General features: G+C 49.5%; 1 protein-coding gene across 8 annotated transcripts in view; it reads left to right on the top strand.

The window, feature by feature from the left end:
• ZSWIM8 (zinc finger SWIM-type containing 8) overlaps nucleotides 1-25477 on the top strand; it is a 133683-nt gene that overhangs the window by 81771 nt on the left and 26435 nt on the right. For 6 of the 8 annotated variants that reach the window (XM_039547615.1, XM_039547612.1, XM_039547611.1 and 3 more), the window contains 8 exons: nucleotides 479-680; nucleotides 7649-7824; nucleotides 10643-11642; nucleotides 13018-13149; nucleotides 14752-14931; nucleotides 16238-16421; nucleotides 17001-17099; nucleotides 18792-18916. In XM_039547615.1, the coding sequence (XP_039403549.1) occupies nucleotides 479-680; nucleotides 7649-7824; nucleotides 10643-11642; nucleotides 13018-13149; nucleotides 14752-14931; nucleotides 16238-16421; nucleotides 17001-17099; nucleotides 18792-18916 (2098 nt within the window). Of the gene's footprint in view, nucleotides 1-23; nucleotides 162-478; nucleotides 681-7648; nucleotides 7825-10642; nucleotides 11643-13017; nucleotides 13150-14751; nucleotides 14932-16237; nucleotides 16422-17000; nucleotides 17100-18791; nucleotides 18917-25477 lie in introns of those variants that run through there. The other 2 variants (XM_039547613.1, XM_039547618.1) reach the window with 2 other exon arrangements.

Below are 25477 nucleotides of genomic sequence, written 5' to 3'. Positions count from 1 at the left end.
TCTTCAGAGTAAGGACTGTATCCCTGCCTACAAAGGGTTGCGGAACATGGACTCAGAGTCCATGGGAGTGCTCTCCTTTGCTTCTACATGGACTGTATGGTGTATAAGTGAGCATCGTGCCATGAAACTAAGGATGCTTAATTGTGGGGTCACTCTCCCAGGTAATGTTCTCTGTGCATGTCTGTTGCAATGTTAAGTCTCAGTAGATAAAAACCCTCTTTAGTACTCATTTAGTCTTTTCACAGTGTGTGTGTGTGTGTGTGTGTGTGTGTGTATGTATATATATATATATATATATATATATATATATAAAACTTGCTTGTTCCTGTCTGACTCCTGTTATGCTTACTCTTAAGTGATACACATTTGTCAAAGCCCTTCTCAAGATGCAAATATTTGATGGCCCAGAATCTATTTTTGTGTTGCTGTGCTTTGTCTTGTCTTCATTCCTGTTCTCCTTCCCCTTTCACTCTCTCAGTGATGTGAACTCTATGTACCTCTCCTCCACGGAGCCACCAGCCGCTGCCGAGTGGGCATGTCTCCTGCGTCCCCTGAGAGGGAGAGAGCCTGAGGGGATCTGGAACCTGCTCTCTATTGTTCGGGAGATGTTCAAGAGAAGAGACAGCAATGCAGCCCCTCTGCTGGAGATCCTGACTGACCAGTGTCTGACCTATGAGCAGGTATTCAGTCCCTCCTGGGGAAGCAGATCGGTTACTGGGGAACCAGTCAATGGTAATGACTGTTCAATGCTGTTAGAATTCATGGCTTGGAAAATTTGAGTCTTTATGTGCATTGTGGGAGAGGCACATTCCCTCCAAAGTGAACTGCTCTTCAGTGAGCTTCTGTGGTCTGACTTTGGGTGCTGGATCTGTGATGCTCACAACTCCATTGCATCCCATGATGATGTTGTATATGTATATTTGTATTAAATCCTTTTTGTCATCTTTTGCCTGTGCCTCTTCTGTCCAATCAGTGCAGTTTACTCTGTTGAATTTTCCAAAACAAAGTCCATCTGCTATGACCATTACTTTTGACTTTAAGGTTATGTTGGATGGCACAATTTCAGACCCTTCAGTTATTTAGTAGAAAATAGCTTTTGGAAGCTTTGAGCCTTTACTTTAAATCTGTTAACAATAGTAGTAATAATAACAATTTTGTTTGAATTTAGTGGTAGGGAAAAGGTTCATTTTGACAATTCTAGACACAGGTTGTCACTCCACAATGCAGATGTAACCATGGGTTTCTTCAGTGCATGCTTCTCTCCCCCTTACCCTATCATATGCCTCTACCTTAGTTGGAGTAGGAAAATCAAAGGTTTCTCTCTCCATGCCCATTCAGTTCTTGCTCTTTCTGATGATGCAGCTAAGAGGAGAACCATTTGTGAGAGTGGATATTATCAAGTCATCTGTTCTTTCGCAACCAGACTGAGCCACAAAATTCATTTCACATAGGTCACTAAACTGCAACCAGGTCGTGATAACTTTAGTCACTAACAGTGTGCTGGATTTGCCACTATTGTACTGCAGAGTATATTTTTATAGCTGTTTTCCCTATCTCCAGTCATTCTGCTCTTGTTTTCATTCTTGTGTGAGGTTCCATCCAGCCCTATGTTTCTATGGGGCCCTTCTTTGGCTATGTCTACACTATGAAATTACTCTGATTTTACAGAAGTTGATTTTTGGGAACAGATTGTATAAAGTCGAGTGCATGCGTCCACACTAAGCACATTAATTCAGCGGTGTGCATCCACAGAACCATGGCAAGCATTGACTTTCGGAGCAGTGTACTGTGGTAGCTATCCCACAGTTCCCGCAGTCTCCGTTGCCCATTGGAATTCTGGGTTGAGCTCCCAATGCCTGATGGGGCTAAAAATTTGTCGCTGGTGGTTATGGGTAAATGTCATCAATCGACCCTTCCTCCGTGAAAGCAACGGATGGATGTTGCTGACAGATGCGGTACTCCAGTGCTACACAGCAGCACCTCCTGGCCTTTGCAAGTTAGCAAAGACGGTTACTGTACCGTCTGCTGCTTTGCAAGTTGGCAATGATGGTTACCAGTCATACTGTACCATCTGCTGCTGTCATGGGTGTTCCTGGCTGGCCTTGGTGAGGTCGGTCGGGAGCGCTTAGGCAGACGGGCGCGCCTGGACAAAAATGGGAATGACTCCCCAGGTCATTCTCTTCTTTAAGTTTTGTCTAATGGAGATTCAGTGCTGCCTAGAATATCAGGCAAGCCTACTAAAGAACCACAGATGCAAACAGCTGCTCCGGGTCAGAGCCTCATACATCCCACAGAAATGATGAGCGAGCTGCATGCCATTCTAGGGGATGCCTATACAACAACCCCACCCGTTGCTTCCCTCCTTCCCCACCCATTCTGGGCTACCTTGGCAGTTATCCCCCCATTTGTGTGATGAAGTAATAAAGAATGCATGAATTTGAAACAACACTGACTTTATTGCCTCTGCAAGCAGAGATCAAAGGGGGGAGGGGAGGGTGGTTGGCTTACAGGGAAGTAGAGTGAACCACCATTCTGCACTTGCTCAGCCTATAGTTGAACTGCTCCTTACTACTGTCCAGGCTTCATGAGCCATGGGAGCAAGGGGCAGGGTGAGGTAGGTGTGACCACACGATGCTGCCAACTGGAAGAGCAGCCTGAGGCAGAAGCCTCCAGCTGGCATGATATTCCAGGCAGGGACTGAATCTCCATTAGACAAATCTTAAAGAAGGGAATGACCTGGAGTCAGTCCCCTTTTTTTTCCAGGCACCCCCGACTGACCTTACCAAGGCCATCCAGGAGCACCCATGTCTGTCCAGGCGCCCCCGACCGACAAGGGTCAAGGCAAGGGGATGCTGCTGTATAGCACTGCAGTACCGCGTCTGCCAGCAGCACCCAGGAGACATACGGTGACAGTGAGCTGAGTGGGCTCCGTGCTTGCCGTGGTATGTCATCTGCACGGGTAACCCAGGGAAAAAGGCAAGAAATGATTTTTTGCTATTGCTTTCACGGAGGGGGGGTGGGGGAGGTGGCTGATGACATTTACCCAGAACCACCCGCGACACTGTTTTTACCCCATCAGGCATTGGAAGCTCAACCCAGAATTCCAATGGGTGGCGGAGACTGCGGGAACAGTACAGTAAGCCAACCCTGTGCGCCCTTCCCTCAGTGAGAGCAACCTTTTTTCCATGCAGACATCATGCCACGGCAAGCATGGAGCCCACTCAGCTCACCGTCACCGTACGTCTCCTGGGTGCTGGCAGACGTGGGACTGCGTTGCTACACAGCGGCAGCTCATTGCCTTTTGGCAGCAGATGGTGCATTATGACTGGTAGCCATCGTACTCCTGGGTGCTCTTTTAGCTGACCTCGGTGAGGTCGGTCGGGGGCGCCTGGGCAGACGTGTGCTCCTGGCTGGTCTCAGTGAGGTTGGTTGGGGGCACCTGGACATAAATGGGAGACGATGATGGCCAGCAGTCCTATTGCACCGTCTTCTGGCGAGCAGCCAGGAGATGACTATGGCTAGCAGTTGTACTGCACCGTCTGCTGCCAGCCTAAGATGTATAAGAAAGATGGAGTGGAGCAAAACAATAGAGAGACCAGATTTGTTCAGTATTCATTTGCTCCCCCTACTCCCTCCGTGAATAGTCGGGGGAGGGATAGCTCAGTGGTTTGAACATTGGCCTGCTAAACCCAGGGTTTTGAGGTCAATCCTTGAGGGGGCCATTGTGTGACAACCCTGTAAGCCATTTCATCAGTTGCCCCTCCCTCCGTCAGAGCAACAGCAGACAATCGTTTCGCGCCTTTTTTCTGCGCAGATGCCATAGCACGGCAATCATGGAGCCCGTTCAGCTCACTGCAGCAGTTATGAGCATTGTAAACACCTCAGGCATTATCGTGCGGTTTATGCAGAACCAGAAGCTGAAAAACCAGGCGAGGAGGCGATGGCAGCGCGGTGACGAGAGTGATGAGGACATGGACACAGACTTACCTGAAAGCGCGGGCCCCGGCAATGTGGAGATCATGGTGGTAATGGGGCAGGTTCATGCCTTGGAACGCCGACTCTGGGCCTGGGAAACAAGCACAGACTCGTGGGACCGCATAGTGTTGCAAGTCTGGGATGATTCCCAGTGACTGCGAAACTTTCACATGCGTAAGGGCACTTTTGTGGAACTTTGACTTGCTTTCCCCTGCCCTGAAGTGCAAGAATACCAAGATGAGAGCAGCCCTCACAGTTCACAAGCGAGTGGCAATAGCCCTCTAGAAGCTTGCAATGCCAGACAGCTACCAGTCAGTCGGGAATCAATTTGGAGTGGGCAAATCTACTGTGGGGGTTACTGTCATGCAAGTAGCCAATGCAATCACTGAGCTGCTGCTATCAAAGGTAGTGGCTCTGGGAAATGTGCAGGTCATAGTAGATGGCTTTGCTGCAATGGGAATCCCTAACTGGTGGGGCGATAGACGGAATGCATATCCCTATCTTGGGACCGGACTAGCAAGGCATCCAGTATATAAACCGCAAGGGGTACTTTTCAATGGTGCAGCAAGCACTGGTGGATCACAAGAGACGTTTCAGCGACATCAACGTGGGATGGCCGGGAAAGGTTCATGACGCTCACGTCTTCAGGAACACTGGTCTGTTTAAACGGCTGCAGGAAGGGATTTACTTCCCAGACCAGAAAATAACTGTTATGGATGTTGAAATGCCTATAGTTATCCTTGGGGACCCAGCCTACCCCTTAATACCTTGGCTCATGAAGCTGTACACAGGCACCCTGGACAGTAGTAAGGAGCTGTTCAACTATAGGCTGAGCAATTGCAGAATGGTGGTAGTGTGCATTTGGATGTTTGAAGGGTCGCTGGTGGAGTTTACTGACTCGCTTGGACCTCCGCGAAACCAATATCCCCATTGTTATTGCTGCTTGCTGTGTGCTGCACAATCTCTGTGAAAGTAAGGGGGAGACGTTTATGGCGGGGTGGGAGGCTGAGGCAAATTGCCTGGCGGCCGATTAGAAGAGCACATCAGGAAGCACTGCGCATCAGAGAAGCTTTGAAAAACAGTTTCATGACTGGCCAGGGTACTGTGTGATAGTTCTATTTGTTTCTCCTTGATGAAAACCCGCCCCCTTGGTTGACTCTAAAATTCTCTGTAAGCCAACCACCCTCTCCCCTTCGATCACAGATTGGAAATAAAGTCACTATCATTTAAAAACCATGTATTCTTTATTAATTGATTATAAAAACAGGGAGATAACACACAAGGTAGCCCGGGTGGGGTCGGGGAGGAGGGAAGGAAGAGACCACTTCAATACTTGTTGAATGACAGCCTTTTGTCCGCTGGGGTGGAGCGGTTGGGTGCCTGGAGCCTACCCCCCCACGTTCTTGGGCGTCTGGGTGAGGAGGCAACTATGGAACATGGGGAGGAGGGAGGGCAGTTAAACAGGGGCTGCAGTCGCTGTCTCCCCAGCCTACGTTCCTTGAACCTCCACCAGACGCCAGATCACGTCCGTTTGTTCCTGCAGTAGCCCCAGCGTTGCTTCGTGCATCCTCTGATCTTCCTGCCGCCACCTTTCCTCACGTTCACTGGCCGCTTTCCTGTTCTGCGCTATTGTGTCCCTCCACCCTTTGTGCTCAGCTCTTTCAGTGCGGGACGCCTGCATGAGCTCAGGGAACATTTCATCACGCGTGTGTGTTTTTTCGCCGCCTTATCTGAGATAGCCTTTGGGACAGAGGAGGGAGGCTTGAAACATTTGCAGCTGCAGGAGGAAAAAAGGGAGAGAAGTATTTAAAAAGATATATTTTACAGAACAATGGGTATACTCTTTCATGGTGAACAACACTATTCACATTACATAGCACATGTGATTTTGGTACAAGGTCATTTTTTGCATCTTGTATTGAGTGCCTGCGGCTTTGGTGTTTAGACATCAAACGCACCAGGCAACAGAATTTGACCCTCCCCCACCGCACCGCGTGGCTGGTGTCAGGGAAGATCCCTGCTAGGCAAACCCGGACAGCTCAGCGTGAAGCCCCCCCCACCATCCTTTTCTCTGCGATAATCGCTTTAACCCTTCCCCAATCGCGTGGCTGGTATCAGGGAAGATCCCTGCTAGCCAAATACCAACAGCTCAGCGCCAATGCCTCTCCCTCCCTCCGCTTGGCTGACTGCGGGGAAGATTTCTTTTCAGCCACAGGCAAACAGCCCGGTAGGAATGGCCACCTATGAATGTCCCCTTAATTAAATTCACGTATTTCAACCAGGTTACCATGAACGATATCACTCCCCTGACGATAACACAGAGAGATAAAGAACGGATGTTGCTTGAATGCCAGCAAACACCGGGACCATACACTGCCAGGCTTTGTCATGCAATGATACCAGATTACTTGCTACTAGCATGGCGTGGTCAAGTGTCCTACCATGGAGGACGGAATAAGGCTATGCTGCCCAGAAACCTTCTGCAAAGGCTTTTGGAGTACCTCCAGGAGAGCTTCATGGAGATGTCCCTGGAGGATTTCCGCTCCATCCCCAGACACGTTAGCAGACTTTTCCAGTAGCTGTTCTGGCCGCGAATACATCCCAAGTCCTCAGGGCAAATTAATCATTAAAAAACGCTTGCTTTTAAACCATGTTTTATATTTACAAAGGTACACTCACCAGAGGCTTCTATGGCTTCATGGTCTGGGATACCGCCTTGGGAGGGTACGTCAGTCAGGCTGAGAAAAAGATCCTGGCTGTTGGGGAGAACGGTGTGCTGTGTGCTCTCCTCAACCTCGTCGTCCTCCTCCTCCTCCTCATCTTCCCCGTCCGCAAAATCCTCAGGCATGGCGACTGAGAGTACCCCATCATCGGAGTCCACGGATGGGTAGTGGTGGCGCCCCCCCCCCCCCCCCCAATTGCCTGCAGCTCAGCATAGAAGCAGCATGTCTGCAGCTCTGTCCCGGAGCGTCTGTTTGATTCTTTGGCTTTCTGGTACGCTTGTCTCAGCTCCTTACATTTCATGCGGCACTGTGTTGACTCCCTGTTGTGGCCTCTGTCCATCATGGCCTTGGAGTTTTTTTCAAATGTTTTTTCATTCCGTCTGTTTGGAACAGAGTTCAGCTAACACGGATTCGTCTCCCCATACAGCGATCAGATCCAGTACCTCCCGTACGGTCCATGCTGGAGCTCTTTTTCGATTCAGGGACTGCATGGTCACCTGTGCTGATCAGCTCTCCACGCTGGACAAACAGGAATGAAATTCAAAAGTTCATGGGGCTTTTCCTGTCTACCTGGCCAGTGCATCCGAGTTCAGATTGCTGTCCAGAGTGGTCACAGTGGTGCACTGTGGGATAGCTCCCGGAGGCCAATACCGTTGAATTGCGTCCACACTAACCCTAATTCGAGCTGGCAATGTCTATTTCAGCGCTACTCCCTAAACTCGTAGTGTAGACCAGGCCTTTATGTGCCTCTGCTTTAATGCCCATAATTCATTTAAAAATAAATAAAAAACAAGGCATTGCATGCCTAGCAACAGAATTTACTATTCCTGATCGTCATTTACGATTTACTTCCAGAATTTAGGTCCTCCAGCCTGTGCAAATGTGGGGTGGGTGGGACTTGGGAATCGGATGTTTGGGCACAGTTGCATTGAATGTATCTTCTTCTGCAGATAACGGGTTGGTGGTACAGCGTGCGAACATCTGCGTCCCACAGCAGCGCTAGCGGGCACACCGGCCGCAGTAATGGTCAGTCAGAAGTGGCTGCCCATGCCTGTGCCAGCATGTGTGATGAGATGGTGGTTCTCTGGAGGCTGGCTGTCCTAGACCCAACCATCAGCCCACAGAGGTGAGCACCAGGATCTGATAATCTTTAATGGATTCCTTAAAGAGTCCAGTCCAACCCTCGCTATTTGCTCTGTGGTGCACACGCACTCTTAGCTTTCTTTCCTTACATGTCTAGTGATTGAATCATACTTTCCTCATTAGGCAAACTGTTCTGCTGTCCATCCTCATGGCCAAGATGGGCTCTAATATCCAAGATAAACTTAATCACTTTCAGCTTTAATTGCTAGTATTACTCTTTGTTTTTAATCCTGATTTTCAGAGTGAATAATTTGTCTCTTGCCTGTGTGGTTCCTTTTAACATGCAAGTATGGTTATGCACTTAGGCTCTCTCCATCAGGAGAGATTAGAAAAACTTTCTGGAATGGCAATGCGCTGAAGGATTCAGTTCAGTGATAACACCCAGCCTTTTCTTCATAACTGGTTTCTAGAGTTCCTAGTTTATAACTGACATAGTCTTTGCTAATTATCTTGCACTGCTTTGCATTACATTTCAGCTCACACTGGATCAGCCAAGTGGAAAAGATGTCCAGATACAACTGTGTTTTTGGTTTATCCTGCTGTACTTGCTGTATATTTTAGCTTAGTATAGACTGCTGATTTGAGCCCTCATTGTATATATGTATATTCATTAGGGTATTGATGTATGTTTAAGAATACTGGCCCCTGCAGGATACCATTTTTGTCTCTGCCCCATTCTGATGTAACAACTGATAACTCATTGCCTCTTATTAGTCAGTCCTCCTTACTATACTAGTCAGACCATACTTCTCCAGTGTCTGTGCCGCTTGGGCAGTGCTGTCAAATGCTTGGCTGAAATCCAATTTAACGACGCGCCCAAATTGCCCTCACCGATCTACCCTGTTTCTACATTGAAAATGCCTATTCAGTTCAGTATGGCATGATCTGTTTTATCAATCTGTAGCTATAACATGCTAGATTCCTTCACAGATTTCTTCTTTACCCAGATTACTCGTTATTCTTAATCTTTTTTTAATGTTTGGAACTATAAGTTGCTTTCTGCAGTCTTGGGCAACCTCGTGTGTATTCCAAGATAACAATTATAGTGACAATTATTGCTAGTGGTCCTGTTTCCTCAGCCAGTACCTTCAGGCCTCTGGGATGAAGCATGATGCTTCTGCAGGTTTATAAATCACAATACCTTGCTAACTTGCACACAATTGACTACCCTCTCCATTTAGTAAAAATTGAATATTAGATGCTGTGTTCAGGGCTCATGTTAAGACTTCTTTGTTTTACAAAATGTAATAGCTTATTTCATGTTTTACAAAATATTTGCAGTTTGCAGTATTAGGCAAGATATGATGCAGTGCGTTGTCTGTGTGTTATGAAAGATCATAAACAAGAAAAGTTAACTCTCGCTTTGTCAGAATGAATGAAGCCAAGATGATCTTTCTGGCATATTTGCTTTTTAGCTTTGTTCATTTTCTAATCTTCTAAATTATTATTAAACATTAATGTAAGGCCATAACTTTGTAGGGTACATCAGTGAGATTAAAAAATATTTATCTCTGCTCCTAGAGAGTTTACAGTCTGGAAATAGGAAAAAAAAATATGCAGAGAGACAAAGAGAAGACAGTAGGGAATTAGGGACAAGGTTTAAAACAAACAAAAATGTGAATCATGTTACGTAGTCAGTAAAACATAAAAGTTGTTTTGTTGTTTATAAGGCAGGGTCAAATCATTCTTCCCTTCTATATAGTGGATGTCTATCTTAACATTTTAGTCATCTGAGTAATTCCAAATTGCTAAAAGTTCTGTTTCATTTCATGCATAATTCAAATGCCTCTTGCTTTATTTCCAATTCCCTTAGAGTTTGTATAGAGTCACCAGAACGGTGCCCACTTTCAATTCCTTTGACTTGTTTTATTCTCATTCCTGCACGCTGTTTCTCCGTGGATCACAATGAGGCTTGCTACAGCCTTCCCAGCTTGTTGCAGCTTCCCCCTATCCTAATGGCACCTTTTCTATGAGTAGTTCCCCTCCCCCTTGCTACTTTTTTAACTAATCCCCATCAGCCTATTCCTAGCTAATTGGTTTTCTTAGAGGTCAAACGGAAACAGTTGGTGTTGTAGAGCTCCTTTTATCCTAATAAGTCCAAACTCTTACACCCCTTGCTCAGTTTACTTCTACCTTCTTTTGCTTCTGGGGCTGATAAAATCACTAGAAGATTGAGGTGTTTCGTTTTGTTCCCGAGAACTCTGGAATCAATGGCAAAGGTAGGAGGGGAGTTCACTGAGAAATTTGGGATTTCCCCAGTGATTTAGAAATGTTTTCCTTGGCACTTTGGATGGTTTGTGTAGGCTTTAGTGCTCACGAAAGGAGAACCAATAGCACTGATTGGAGCCGGGCATGGTACAGCTTCAAGCCCTACACAAACTGTCACACTTTGCTTTGCCAGTGATTCTTATTCCTGATGTACAACAGTTCCCTGTTGTAGTCCTTGGCTGTTTTAGCAGAGTGCTAATGTCACATCTGTGATGGGTGAACTACAGGTTGTAGCTGCTCAGGAGCTCACAAGCCAGTGCTTCATCCTGAGCCCCCAGTCTACAACACATTCCCGTGTTTGACTTGGCAGCATTTGGCTTCCATGGCCTAGGCCTGTCTAGAAGCTGATTTTTGACACGTCTCTTTCCTTTATCTTCTCTGTGATGTTTTCTGACTAATGCCATTTACACTAATTAAGCAGAACGGTTTCTTGCGGGAGAATGAGGTATTCTGTGAGGTTGGCGGTCTTTTGTCATGGTGTGTTTTATGGCTGCTTTCTGATCCGTCTTCTCTTCTCTCTCCTCTTCCTCCAGGCGCAGGGACCTTTGCACCCAGCTCAGACAGTGGCAGCTGAAAGTCATAGACAATGTCAAGAGGGGGCAGCACAAGAAATCCCTGGAGAAGCTCTTCCAAGGTTTCAAGCCAGCTGTGGAAGCCTGTTACTTCAACTGGGAGGAGGCCTATCCCATCCCTGGCATCACCTACAGCAGCACTGATAAGAAGAATTCGTTCTGTTGGGTAAAGGCTGTCCAGCAGAGGAACTGTCGGTTGCAGTGTGTGGAAACCACGTGTGAGGCTGGCAGAGGCCATGGGCAGGAACCTGGGGGAACCTGTCTGCAGCCAGGGGACAGGTCACGCCCCTCTTCGCAAGAGCCAGCTGTCCGTCCTAAGGAACTCATTGGGAAGCGGAAAGTTGTCTCTGAAGCCCCCCAGAGGGCTCTGCGCCGACTTTCAGCGGAAGGAGATAAGGCTGTTTATAAGACAGCAGTAGGCAAGGCCAAGCTGCCGGTGGGGAAAAGCTTAGCCAGTAAACATAGTGGGAAACGCCGCATGAGCAGTGAAGACAGCTCTCTGGAACCAGACTTGGCAGAGATGAGCCTGGATGACAGCAGCTTGGCTCTGGGGGCGGAGGCCAGTAACACCTTCAGTTTCACGGAGAGCCCCCTGAGTAGGAGCTACAGGGACACTTTTGAAGATGACGGTGGCGTGTACTTCTCGGAGGGTCCTGAGCCCAGCGTCAGGAGCAATCCCGCTGCCAAGAAAGCTCCAAAGGATCCCGTGGAAGAAGTGGGCAGCGGAGATGACGATCTGCCTTCTGCAGATGAGAACGGTGCAAGCCGGAAGCCAGAAGTGGGAGAAAATGGTGCAGCAGGGGGCGGGGAGGAGGGAGAAGAGGAAGATGATTACCAGGTATACTATCTGAATCCACAGGAGGTGGCCAAGGAGGAGGAGGACAAAGCAGAGGGGGGGAATGAAGAGGAGCAGGACATCTTTGCTGGTATAAAGCCCCTGGAGCAGGAGAACAGGATGGAGGTGAGCAAGTTCTAGCTGGAAAATAGCAACATGTGATTATTTTTCTTAGTTTTTGGGAGTGTAACATATCTAAAGTAAGTTAAAAGAACATTATAAAGTTTGCAAAGTCAGGCAGTCAAGTGAAGAAAGGCAGGAATTAAAGTTGGTTGTGCTACATTATTTTGGTCCCCATTATGATAGTCTTTATACTGTTTTTTTTCCTGACCTCAGTGGAAGGGTGAGATTTGGAATCATAGGTTCCATTTGAGGCTCTGGTGGGCAGTGTGTTCTAGTGATCGCTAGCGCTTGTGCCCATTTTCCCCAAAGCTTGACCCTTCTGTCCCTGGTCTAGTTTTGTCTGTTCCTCATCCCTGACAGCTTTTTCCAGTCTCCTCACCTAGCCATTTCTAATCTCCCCTGCCCCTAGATTCCTTGTGCCAGGTTCCTGGCTCCCCATCCCAGCCTCCTTGCCCAGTCATTTCCAGTCCTCCACAATCAACCGGTTCCTTGTTCCCAGACCATCCAAAGGCACATCCCTGACAAAGACCACTCCCCTTCCAAATTTCAAGTCTCTACTCCTAAGCATGGGGGCACTAGAGCTTCTCAAAGAAAATGTTAAACATGAACAAAACTAACATATTTCTCCTAGCCTCGCTCTGGAACAGCTGAATTGCTGAAAATGTATTCCTCTTAGTCTGAGGCAGACACCTAGTCAGGAAAATTTCAGCCCAAAAAGTTAGTTTGACAAAGTGACAAGCAAATGAAAACAGGATCTTATAAAGATAAATGTCAGGCAATAGGTTGTGCTACCAGCCCTGTGTATTAAAACCTCAGAAGTATGCCTGGAACGTCGCAGATGAGTGGGAGGAGCTTATGTCGAAGTAGAGCACTGAGGAAGGGGTATTGGGATGCTAGGAAAGAGAGAGAAACAATTAATTATATACATTGGTTTTGTTTTTAATTTTTGTTTGGGATTTTTCCCCAGTCTATTCATAGACACTTAGATATCTATGAAGATCAGAAGGGGCCCCTGTGATGATCTAGTCTGACCTCCTGTATAATGCAGGCCACAGGACTTCACTGAATTGATTCCTGTTTGAACTAGAGCATATTGTTTAGAAAAATGTGCAATCTTGATGTTAGTGCTTTGAGGGAAGGGGACTAGACCCCTTGGAAGCTGTGTTTTTGAGAAGCACTGGAGAGCATGGTGGAGCTGTTCCAGGCAGAGGGGCTGCATAACAGAAGGCAGGAACATGAGCATTAGATACAAATCTGAGATGAGATCAGTGTTTAACTCTGTTTTTAGTGACACCAAATGAGAAAGTGGGTAGGGTGGGGTTGGCTCCAGCTGTGAGGCAGATGGACTAACCCTGATCCTCTATCCCTTTATTTTCAGATCCTCTTTGCCTGTGCAGAGGCTCTCTATGCACACGGATACAGTAATGAAGCATGCCGTCTGACTGTAGAACTGGCCAGGGACCTACTGGCCAACCCTCCAGATCTCAAGGTGGAGCAGCCCCCAACCAAGGTAGAGAGGTGCCCTTGTGAACAGAAGGGAGAGTGGGGAGGAATATGCAGGATTGCCAGCCCCAAAAATTCAAAAATCATGAGTCATACGGAAAAAGATCATAAAATCACGAGGTTACAAATAATTATATTGTGTTTTGGTCTGTGTTTTGATTTTTTGAACTCCCACTGTGTCAAGGGCATAGAAACACTCAGGCAGCTGAACAGAATTTCACCATGCAGCAAGACTCAGATGCAGTAAAATCTGCTGGTGGTTCCTATTCTCTCTGCGCAGGGCTGTGCTGGACCTTGACCTGCCCTGAACCCCTTTAGATTGGGCTTCTCTGGCTGTTCAGTATTTCACCTGAAAAAGGGCAATGGGTCCTTCAGCATGACTTGAAGGGACTTTCAGTCATCCCTACCCTGACTAGCCCCAGCGCCTCACACAGCCTTCTGCTCCCTGATCTGCACTCAAGTGTTCTTGTCTGCCAGATGGGAACCACAATGAACAGCTCCTACCAATGGTCCCTTGTTGTTCTACACCTTCCAGTTGAACAAAACACTCAATTTAACATTGCTTTAAACATGCTTAGAAGACCAAAACTAGACACAGTACTCCAGATGTAGCCCCACCAGTGCCGAATAGAGGGGACTAATCACTTCCCTCAATCTGCTGGCAATGCTCCTACTAATGCAGCCCAATATGCCGTTAGCCTTCTTGGCAACAAGGGCACACTGCCGACTCATATCCAGCTTCTCATCCACTGTAATCCCCAGGTCCTTTTTTGCAGAACTGCTGCTTAGCCAGTTGGTCCCCAGCCTGTAGCAATACATGGGATTCTTCTATCCTAAGTGCAGGACTCTGCACTTATCCTTGTTGAACCTCATCAGATTTCTCTTGGCCTAATCCTCCAATTTGTCTAGGTCACTCTGGACCCTATCCCTACCCTCCAGCGTATCTACCTCTCCCCCTAGTGTAGTGTCATCCACAAACGTGCTGAGGGTGCAATCCATCCCATCATCTAGATCATTAATGAAGATGTTGAACAAAACCGACCCCTGGGGCACTCGGCTTGATACCGGTTGCCAGCTAGACATCGAGCCGTTGATCACTACCCGTTGAGCCCGACAATCTAGCCAACTTTCTATCCACTTATAGTCCGTTCATCCAATCCATACTTTTTAAACTTGCTGGCAAGAATATAGTTATATAGTAATAGTTTGTCCAAGCCAGCATCCACCTGCTAAAGTGGTCCAATACTGGAAGAATTGGCTTAGTGAGGAGGCAGGAGCCCCCACTGCATTGTCATATGAGGGAAGGGTAGACAGATGCTGTGGGGAGGAGCCATCCATAACCAGTGGCAATTGGGATTCTGCACCAAAAGGAGATAGCGTGCAAAATTGGGTCTGTTTCATCACCCAGAAATGGCTGGATTATGGAGGGGGACAGGACAGAACAGGACAAAACAGTGCTTCCAGAATAATGGGTGCGCGCTGTCCTCAGTGCACAGGTGGGGGAGGAGCTCCTGCAGGCAGGAACATAGGGGGAATCACTGGCACATCCTCGCATTGCTGGGATCAATTCATTTCCTCACACACCTGTTATGAACTACTCCTCTCACAGGGGAAGAAGAACAAGGTGTCGACCAGCAAGCAGACGTGGATGGCAACCAACACCCTGTCCAAAGCTGCTTTCCTGCTGACTGTGCTGAGTGAGAGGCTGGAATACCACAACTTGGCCTTCCGCATTGGCATGTTTGCCTTGGAGCTACAGAGGCCTCCTGCCTCTACCAAGGCCCTGGAGGTATAAAGTGGCCCAGAAAGACTGTACCTGTGAGCAGCACCGCACTGCTGGGGTTTCCCCCTTCATGCTCAAGTATTCCCCATTTGAGTTCTGTGCATCAGGTCCTGCCTTTAGGAGTTCTCTCAGAATTAGTCTACATGGAGTCAAGAAGGCACTGAGTGAGTCAATGAGTGACCTAGAATTTGTGTAGCAAAGGTTACTCCTATGTTGAAGACACTTGGGCTAAATCTGTGGGAGGAATTTCAGCGCTTGTCTACAGGAGAAAGTTGCAATTTGTTTAACTTAAGAGGTAAACTTAAAATGATTTAATTAAACCGATGGAAACCCCTGTGTGGGCACTCTAAAATGATCTGAAATAAAGCCATTCTGGAGCTCCCCACAGGGTTTACACTGGTTTAACTAACTCATTTTAAATTCACACCTTAGGGTAAACTGGTGCAACTTTGTAGGCCATCACACTTGCTCATACTATGTATTTAGACATCTAAATGTGTGCACAACAGTAGGTACACAACTTCACATGCTTTAACTAATGCCCATAGGCCATCTTCTGTAAAAATGTGATCTGTTCAGACTTTGGTTGTGAGAGTTGCTGCTCCTGTCACTTTCTAACTAGCAAGATTGCAGAATCCCTTGAAGGTGCAGCTATTACCAGGCTCCTACTAAGGAATAAACTTGTTACCCTAAGGTTATCTACATTCATACTCAACAGAGTCTGGTGAGAAGATTAAATGTGGGTCTGGCATTCACCAGATGCGTAAGCTGGCATGGGAACAATGCTTTAAAAATGGAAAGAACACTACAGTGGAGAAAAACACACTGTAATGCAACAATCTTTGTTCAGTGGAATATGTACTGGAATATTGTCCATTCCCCTCCCGGACAGTCCTTTCCTCCTCAGCTGTTGTATTGCACAGGGTAACATCCTTCTCTGTAGGATTGGGAATGACCTGCCTTTCTAGTGACCTATCTGGCTGGATGCTTCTCCATATGTCCTTGTGCAGACTGACCATTTTTCCCCAACCAGACCTCAGAGTAATTGGTTGGAAAGGGAAAGGGAAGGTGAGGAGAAGGTTGTGTATAGACTTGCATGTCCTATGGGACGGCCTCCAGCTGGGCACCATCCTAACTATTGTCTCTGTGTGGGAGAAGGCAAGGAGTGGCATGAGATCAGTGGATTGTATACTAATGAATCAATAAAAACTATTTCAGGATTATTCCTATATTTGATCATCTGCGTAGGGCAAGATGGTTCTGTCCAATGGTCTCTGATGGCTTCTTTTTGCTTCCTTGTGGGTACCCTCAGGTGAAGCTGGCATACCAGGAATCTGAGATTGTGGCCTTGTTAAAGAAGATCCCTTTGGGCACTAATGAGATGAACACCATTCGAGGAAGGGCTGAAGAGCTGAGAGAAGGGACCTTGTGTGATTATCGCCCTGTCCTGCCTCTCATGCTGGCCAGCTTCATATTTGATGTCCTATGCACTCCAGGTACTGTCCCAGTTGGCATGTATTTCAGAAGGGGCACGTTCCTAGACTTTGAACCTTGGGGCCAAAAAGAAGCTTTCAGGGAAAATCTGCACTTCCCATATGATGATTGCAGCCCTATTCTTACCTGTTCACCCTAAAGTTATACCTACTTCTGCTGTTCCCTCCACATTGGTATGGAGACTCTTCTTCAGTACTGACCTCCTTGCTAGCTCCCCTTTCATACAAAAGCATTGGGAATCTTATCACATTTCTGACCCATTTGTGTGTCTCTGTAAAATAGTCATGGAGCCTTTAAATATATTATTACGACCCCACTGCTGCTTCTGTTGGGGGAAACAAATACATTAACCATCAGAAAGAGAACTGGGCTTCCAAACCCATCCTGAAGCAGAGCTTGGTAGGGTTGGAGGGGTCTAATTGAGGGAGAGGGAGAAAGCAGCAGACTTGTGCCATGACCGTAGGACTGGAATGGTGGTTTGAAATGGGAGCACAAACCCCAGACAGACCCTAGAATACTTTTTGCTTTTGGGTCCTAGCTTCATACAGCTGTGAACTGACTGTCCTCTCCTATTTCTCCAGTGGTTTCTCCGACAGGGTCCAGGCCCCCAAGCCGTAATTGGAATAATGAAATGCCTGGCGATGAGGAACTTGGTTTTGAAGCAGCTGTTGCTGCTCTTGGTAAGAATCCAGCTCTTCCTCCACCTCAGAGGAGGAGGAGGGCTTTTCTCATTCACATTCTGAATCCTGCCTGTAACCGGGCCAGACTCACCCCCACGGCGCCTCCTGCTGGTGACTCTGGGGAATTAGCTTGTTCCAGCACTGGAGCGCCCTCTACAGGCCGGTGATCCGCCTGTCCTCTACTGGCCCCCGTGTCCCTCCCAAGACCCCGGTGCCCCTTTAACTGGGTCTCCCCCTCCCAGGGGAACCCCCACCCCACTATCCCCACTTTGCCTCAGTATTGGCTACTGCCCAGTCGCCATCTCGCCCCTGTTCACTGGGGCAGACTGCAGTATCCGCCACTCATCACAGGCAAAGGGGTTTGGACCGGCTGCCTTTGCCTATCCCTGGGCTGCCCCCTGCAACCCCCAGTACCTCTTGGCCTAATGCTAGGCCACAGCCTGGGGCTTTCCAGGCAGGAGCCCCCCAGCTCCTCTGCCTTTCCCCAGCCCTGCTCCACTCTAGGTACCTTGTCTAGCTCCCTGCAGCCAGGCCCTTCTCCCTCTAGAGGCAGAGGGAGAGTTTGGGCTCCTGGCTCACAGCCTTTTATAGGGGCCAGCTGGGCCTGACTGGGGTGTGGCCCAGCTGCAGCCACTTCCCCAATCAGCCCAGCTTTGAGAGCAGCAGCTCTCAAGCCCTGCCAGGCCGCTTTTAAACCCCTTCAGACCAGGAGCAGGGGTCCACCCTGCTACACTGCCCCCTTTTGTGGAGTGAATTGATGCCTGTTGACCTGGATTCCAATCTGGTGCAGAACTGGAAGTGTTTTGGTGGGATATTGTCAGAGCTGGGGAGGGAATCTGGGACTGGGATAATGGGAGATCCTGTGTGTCAGGTTTGAGGTGCATTGTGGGAGAAATGCAGCTGAGGACTGAAATTAACTGGTGGGCTGTTAAAAGGGTAGAGAGAGTGTTTTCAACCATCTTTGCTGCTATTTGGCCTGAAAGAATTGACAGTTAAGTATAGCTGGAGCCTGAACAGTGCAGAGATTAACAGGCAGTCAGTTCAGCAGGGGTTAAAACTCGACAATAAAAACCCAGTAGAATTACTCTGTGGGATTCTCACTGTTAGCTCAGACTTGGCTCAAAATCTTCATGGGTGAATTACACAAAATTCCTGGCTTCCAATTCATGTGTTTTAGCAAGAAAGTGGTGGTGTATATAGCAGACTTGTGGTATTACGTACATGAGCTTACAGTAGTGTATGTGTGGTGTTATCAGAACAATTTTCTCTCCACCACCTCTTCCCCAGAAGGAAAGATACTCTGATGGTGTTTGAATGTTGACTGACTGGCCGCTGCAGAAACTGGAGGCAGCAAAGAGCGTGAGCAGTCTGAGTGTCTAGTATTCTAGTATTCCACTCCCTTTGTCTCCAGGAAGGAGCCTCAGGCAGACCTGGACACTCTCACCTTTTGGCCTGTCAGGATGAGGTTGGCCTGGCAGTTGCAGTGCAAACTTCTGGGACAGACTCCAGCTCTCATTCTCAAGGGCATAAACTATGTGTAATGTCAACAAGCAAAATAGGGCAAACTCTTTCCTTTATGACTAATAGGGGTAGATGAACAAAAGAGTACAGGGAAAGAGGTAAAATGTATCAGACGCTCTTAAGCCTCTTGAATTCACCTGTCTCTGTATCCTTCTCTTCTTGGCCCTGCAGGCATGAAGACGACTGTGAGTGAAGCAGAGCACCCTCTTCTGTGCGAAGGAACCCGAAGAGAGAAGGGTGATCTGGCTCTAGCTCTGATGATCACATACAAAGATGACCAGTCTAAACTGAAAAAGGTGTGTCCCTTTAAGTGATCAGAGCTGAATTACCCTGTGTCATATCCCACTCATGGCCTTGGGGCTGCATTGTATTGCTTATATTATCCTTCCAGTGCAAAATCTGAGTGCATAGCGTATGTTACTCTGCAGAGGCATAATTTCCAAGGGGTTCCTAAATTCCAGCATGGCGGCACACATCTCTCACACTTAGTTCTCGTTCACTACATATGATCTCACCCTTCATCCATTAGGATGCTGTCACCTGTGCCCTTGAATTTTCAGGGTAGCTCCGTATCTGCCCTTGGTCCTGGCTCAGTTTTGCCCCAGGGATATTGGACTGCATTCTTTGCCTTGCCAAAGTGTTAGTCCTGTGTTCTGTGAGGTATTGGGCTCTGTTTTACATGTTATCCTAGTGCCAGTCCACTTTGCCCTCTGACCTGGGTACCTGTACAGAAAATTGTAACCAACATTTTACTTCATACAGTAGAACCTCAGAGTTCTTCGAGTGCTTGCTCATATCGATTCCAATTAGGTGTGCGCACGCCGCGTGCACGTTCGTCGGAAAATTTTTACCCTAGCAACACTCGGTGGGTCGGCTGGATCGCCCCCTAGAGTGGCGCCGGATATATACCCCTGCCGACCCAACGGCCCTTCAGTTCCTTCTTACCGTCCATGTCAGTCATTGGAACAGTGGAGCGCGGCTTAGCTGATCTCCACTTCCCTAACTACTCGTAGTTCTCTTACTAATTCTTGTGTATATAGTTATAGTTATAGTTAATTTTATTCGTTCTATAATATAGTTAGTGTATATAGTTGAGAGGGGTTTGGGGATTAGCCCCTTCCCCGCACCCGGTGCCGGGGCCCATGCCCAGTTCACCGGGCTTCAAACCATGCTCGGCCTGCCACAAGCCGATGCCAACGGGAGATCCCCACAACTCCTGTCTTAAGTGCCTCAGGGAATCCCATCTCTTGGATAAGTGCCAGATCTATAAGGCCTTTAAGCCGAGGACGAAGAAGGAGCGGGACTTTCGTCTCAAACAGCTCCTGATGGAGGCAGCTCTTACTCCTCCGCCCTCGGCACCGAGCTCCGGACAGTCCGCATCAGGGAGAAGCACTTCTTCGGCACCGGATCGCACCGGTACCGCTAAGACCCCTCGGTGCCGACCGTCGCCGGCACAGATGTCTGCTCGGCACTGTTCCCTCTCCCCGCGAGACAGAGTCTGCGCTGCCTCAACCCCCGGCACCGCCGGTGCAGGTCATACAATCGATTGGCAAGCCTGCCCTGCTGAGGTCATCCTTTGTCGGCACCGATCACGGTCCCACCGGCGCTCTCGGTCCCGTCGCCGATCCCGGTCCCGACGCCGCTCGCAGACCCAGCACTGCTCTCCATCTCGGTACCGGTTGCACTCGCGGCAGTGATCAGTGTCCCGTTCGCCAGCCCGGTACTCTCAGCACCGATCCAGCTCCCTGCACCGTTCCCGGCACCGCGCCTCTTGCAGCCACTCCAGACATCAATTTTCGAGGTCCTGGTCAACCTCCCGGCACCACTCCGGTCGCAGGTCCCGGTCTCGTTCCCGGTACCGGTATAGCGCCCGGTACCGCTCTCCGGTGCCGCGCAGAGAGAGATCGATTAGAGATGGAGACCCTTCCCAGGGGTTTTCAGCTCCTCCTTGGCCGTCTCGACACACCTCTGTGTCATCTCACGCGGACAGTGCTTCCTATGCACAGGACCGTGACTCAGATGTGCCAGCCGAGTCTTCCAGGAGACCCAGGCCCAAGAAGAAGGACCTCATCAGTGGTCATTCTGGACACCTTGGGCATATCACCAAGCCCAAGGTGCGCCTCCAGTGCCATCTCGCTCCGTACCATCAGAACACCGGGTGCCGGAGGTGACTGTCAGCCGCCCCCCTCCTGCGGGTACGGTGGAAGCTCCCATTCTGCCAGCAGACTCTCAAATTCCACCTGAGCCTGACGTCGCCCAACAACAGGGGCCCACGCAGGATCCTCTTGTCCCTGGCCTTTCCTCTTCCTCCTCTCCAGATGAGGCGGTGGCGGGGACATCCTCCTCGGGCCCTCCTCCAATTGACCTGAGGGCGCATCAGGACCTCCTGAGATGGGTGACCCTGAATATGAATCTTCAGGTGGAGGAGGTCCCGGAGATAGAGGACCCTGTGGTGGATATTCTGTCAGCTGACACCCCCACAAGAGTGGCCTTACCATTCATCCGTACGATCCAGGCTAACGCCGATACCATCTGGCAATCTCCAGCCTCTTTTCCACCCAAGGCCAGGGGAGTTGAGTGGAAGTACATGGTACCCTCTAAGGGGTACGAGTACCTGTACGCTCACCCTCCTCCCTGCTCCCTTGTTGTGCAGTCGGTCAACGAAAGGGAGCGCCATGGCCAGCAAGCTCCTGCTCCAAAATCAAAGGAGGCTAGGTCTGTGGACTTATTGGGCCGCAAAGTATACTCTGCTGGGGGCCTCCAACTCAGGGTGACAAACCAGCAAGCCCTGCTTAGCCGGTACAACTATAACACCTGGGCGGCAGTTGGGAAATTCACAGAGTTAGTTCCCCAAGACTCCCCCCAGGAGTTCGCTGCCCTCTTGGAGGAAGGGAAGAAAGTGGCGAGAACTTCTCTCCAGGCCTCACTGGACGCAGCCGACTCCGCAACCAGGACTCTGGCTTCAGGAGTCGCCATGAGGCAAATATCATGGCTTCAGGTGTCAGGCCTTCCACCTGACTTACAACACACCATACAGAACTTGTCCTTCGACGGTCAAGGCCTATTTTCTAAAAAGACTGACCCTAGGCTGCAAAGCCTAAAGGACAACAGGGTGATTATGCGCTCGCTGGGGATGCACACACCGGTGACTCAGCGCAGGTCCTTCTGTCCTCAGCCTCACCGCCCTTACCCCCCGCCTAGGCCGAGACAGGACTTCAGCAGAAGGCGCGGCCGAGGCAATCGCAGACGGCAGTCTGGACCCCAAGGGGGTCAGAATCAGGGTCCCTCCAAACCACCCGCGGGACCCAAGCCAAACTTTTGAAGGCACGCCTGAGGACGGCATACCAGTTGCTTTCCAGGATCCTTTCCCTCCCTTTTACAACCGCCTCTCCTTTTTCCTCCCTGCGTGGACCCAACTAACTTCAGATCGTTGGGTCCTATGCACGGTAGAATTCGGGTACCACCTCCAGTTTATTTCTCGCCCCCCCCACCACCCTCCATCCTCGTCCCTCTTCAGGGACCCCTCTCACGAGCAGTTCCTCTTGCAAGAGGTATGGATGCTCCTTGCCATGGGAGCTATAGAGGAGGTACCGAAGGACTCGAGGGGCAAGGGGTTCTATTCCCGCTATTTCCTAATCCCCAAGGCGAGACCTGTGAGGACTCAACAAGTTCATGATAAAGTTGAACTTCCGCACGGTATCCCTGGGGACCATCCTTGGATCCCATCCTTGGATCCCGGAGACTGGTATGCCACCCTTGATATGAAGGACGCATATTTTCACATTGCCATTTACCCTCCACACAGACGGTACCTCCGGTGTGTGGTCAACTGTCAACATTTCCAGTTTACGGTCCTTCTGTTTGGCCTCTCTACAGCCCCACGAGTATTCACAAAATGCATGGCTGTAGTCGCCGCCTCCCTCCGTCATCGTCGGATACACGTCTTCCCGTATCTCGACGATTGGCTCATTCGAGGGACATCCGAGACCCAAGTCACCTGTCATGTGGGCATTGTCAAGGACCTATTCAAGCGACTAGGCCTGATGATCAATATAGAGAAATCCACTCTGGTTCCCACACAGAGAATAGACTTCATTGGGGCCATCCTGGACTCCAATCTCGCCAGGGCCTGCCTACCACAGCCTCGGTTTCAGGCAATGGTATCAATTATACAAGGCCTACAAAACTTCCCGACAACTTCCGCTCGCGCTTGTCTCGGCCTCCTGGGTCACATGGCTGCCTGCATGTTCGTGACCAAACACTCCAGACTGCGGCTCCGTCCCCTTCAAACTTGGCTCTCCTCGGTATACCACCCGGGCAGAGACAGTATAGACACGATCCTCACGATCCCCCCAAGCATCCTAGGCTCCCTGGACTGGTGGTAGATGCCCTCCCTGGTCTGTGCAGGGATGCCATTCTATCTGCCCCAGCCTTCAATGACCCTGACAACGGACGCGTCATCTCTCGGCTGGGGTGCCCACCTCGAACATCTCTGCACTCAAGGCCTTTGGTCAGCTCAGGAACTGGCCCCGCACATCAATGTGCGGGAGCTGAGAGCGGTCCACCTTGTGTGCCAGGCGTTTCAAGAGCATTTACAAGGCTGTTGTGTCTCAGTATTCACAGACAACACAACGGCCATGTTTTACATAAACAAGCAGGGACTTCTGCATAACCCACTCGATAGACCTGGTGGCGTCTTTTCTCCCAGGGGTTCGGAACACTCTGGCGGATCACCTCAGCAGATCCTCCCTGTCTCACGAGTGGTCGATACATCCGGATGTTATCCATTCTGTTTTCCGGAAGTGGGGCTTTCCCCGCTTAGACCTCCTCGCCTCCCTCGAGAACAGGAAATGCCAGACGTTCTGCTCCTTCCAGGGTCTCTCCCCGGGCTCGATCTCAGACGCATTTCTGATACCGTGGACGAGCCATCTGCTTTACGCCTTCCCACCGTTCCCGCTGGTTCACAGGGAGCTCCGCAGAGACAGAGCCCACCTGATCATGATCGCTCCAGCGTGGCTGAGGCAACACTGGTACACCATGTTGCTCGACCTGTCAATAGCCAGCCCAATCCCCCTACTTCTTTGCCCGGACCTCATAACTCAGGACCATGGCAGACTTCACCACCCAGACCTGCAGTCTCTTCACCTCACAGCATGGTTGCTGCGTGGTTAAGCCAGTCCGAGTTACGTTGCTCTGCCCCGGTGCAACAAGTGCTCCTGGGTAGTAGGAAGCCTTCCACTAGGTTAACATATCTGGCCAAGTGGAAGCGTTTCTCCTGCTGGTGCATCCAACATAATGTTATTCCCACCGAGGTATCGGTCCCTACCATCTTGAACTACCTCTGGTCTCTCAAACAACATGCCCTAGCGGTATCATCATTGAAGGTGCACTTGGAGGCCATCTCTACCTTCCACTCCAGGGGAGAGCGGCCGCTCCATGTTCTCTCACCCCATGGTTTCAAGATCCTCAAGGGCTTGGAGCGATTATACCCACAAGTACGCCGCCCCGCCCCAACTTGGGACCTCAGCCTAGTTCTAGCCAATCTTATGACTGCTCCCTTCAAGCCGCTAGCAACCTGCTCACTGCGGTACCTGTCCTGGAAGACAGCTTTCCTCGTAGCCATTACAGTCGGCAAGACGAGTTTCAGAGCTTCGGGCTCTCACGGTGGACCCCCGGTATACAGTGTTTCACAAGGACAAGGTACAGTTGCGACCACATCCGGCCTTCCTCCCTAAAGTGGTATCGGCCTTTCATATCAACCAGGATATCTTCCTTCCAGTCTTCTTCCCAAAGCCACACTCATCACACCGAGAGCAGCAACTGCACTCCCTAGACGTCCGTAGGGCGCTCGCATTTTACATCGAGCGAACAAAGCCCTTTCGTAAAACACCCCAACTCTTCGTCGCGGTGGCAGACCGAATGAAGGGCCTACCTGTCTCCTCTCAGAGGATTTCATCTTGGGTGACATCGTGCATCCGCACCTGCTATGACTTGGCCCATGTTCCGATGAGCCACCTTACCGCACATTCTACCAGGGCGCAGGCTTCATCTGCCGCCTTCCTGGCTCATGTACCCATCCAGGAGATGTGTCATGCAGCTACCTGGTCCTCGGTCCACACCTTTGCCTCACATTATGCATTAGTTCAACAGTCCAGAGATGATGCAGCATTTGGCTCAGCAGTTTTGCATTCTGCAACATCTCACTCTGACCTCACCGCCTAGGTAAGGCTTGGGAATCACCTAATTGGAATCGATATGAGCAAGCACTCGAAGAAGAAAAGACGGGTACTCACCTTTTGTAACTGTTGTTCTTCGAGATGTGTTGCTCATATCCATTCCAAACCTGCCCTCCTTCCCCTCTGTCGGAGTAGCCGGCAAGAAGGAACTGAAGGGCCGCTGGGTCGGCAGGGGTATATATCCGGCACCATGGCGGCGCCACTCTAGGGGGCAACCCAGCCGACCCACCGAGTGTTGCTAGGGTAAAAATCTTCCGACGAATGTGCACGCGGCGCGCGCACGCCTAATTGGAATGGATATGAGCAACACATCTCGAAGAACAACAGTTACAAAGGTGAGTAACCGTCTTTTACGAACACCTGGGGAATGGAGGTTGTTTGTAACAGTGAAATGTTTGTAGCTCTGAACAAAACGTTATGGTGGCTCTTTCAAAAGTTTACAATTAATACAACTTTGAAACTTTGCTAGGCAGAAGAAACATGCTTCTTTTAACCATCTTAATTTAAATGAAACAAGCACAGAAACAGTGTTCTTACTTTGTCAAATCTTTTTTTAAACTCCCCCCCCCCCTTTTTTTTAAACTCTGCTGCTGCCTGATAGTGTACTTCTGCTTCTAAATG

The sequence above is a fragment of the Mauremys reevesii genome, linkage group 7 (assembly GCF_016161935.1).
Source record: "Mauremys reevesii isolate NIE-2019 linkage group 7, ASM1616193v1, whole genome shotgun sequence".
Classification (NCBI taxonomy): Eukaryota; Metazoa; Chordata; order Testudines; family Geoemydidae; genus Mauremys; species Mauremys reevesii.
The sequence above is the reverse complement of the archived record's forward strand: the minus strand, read 5'-3'. Positions and strand labels throughout refer to the sequence as shown.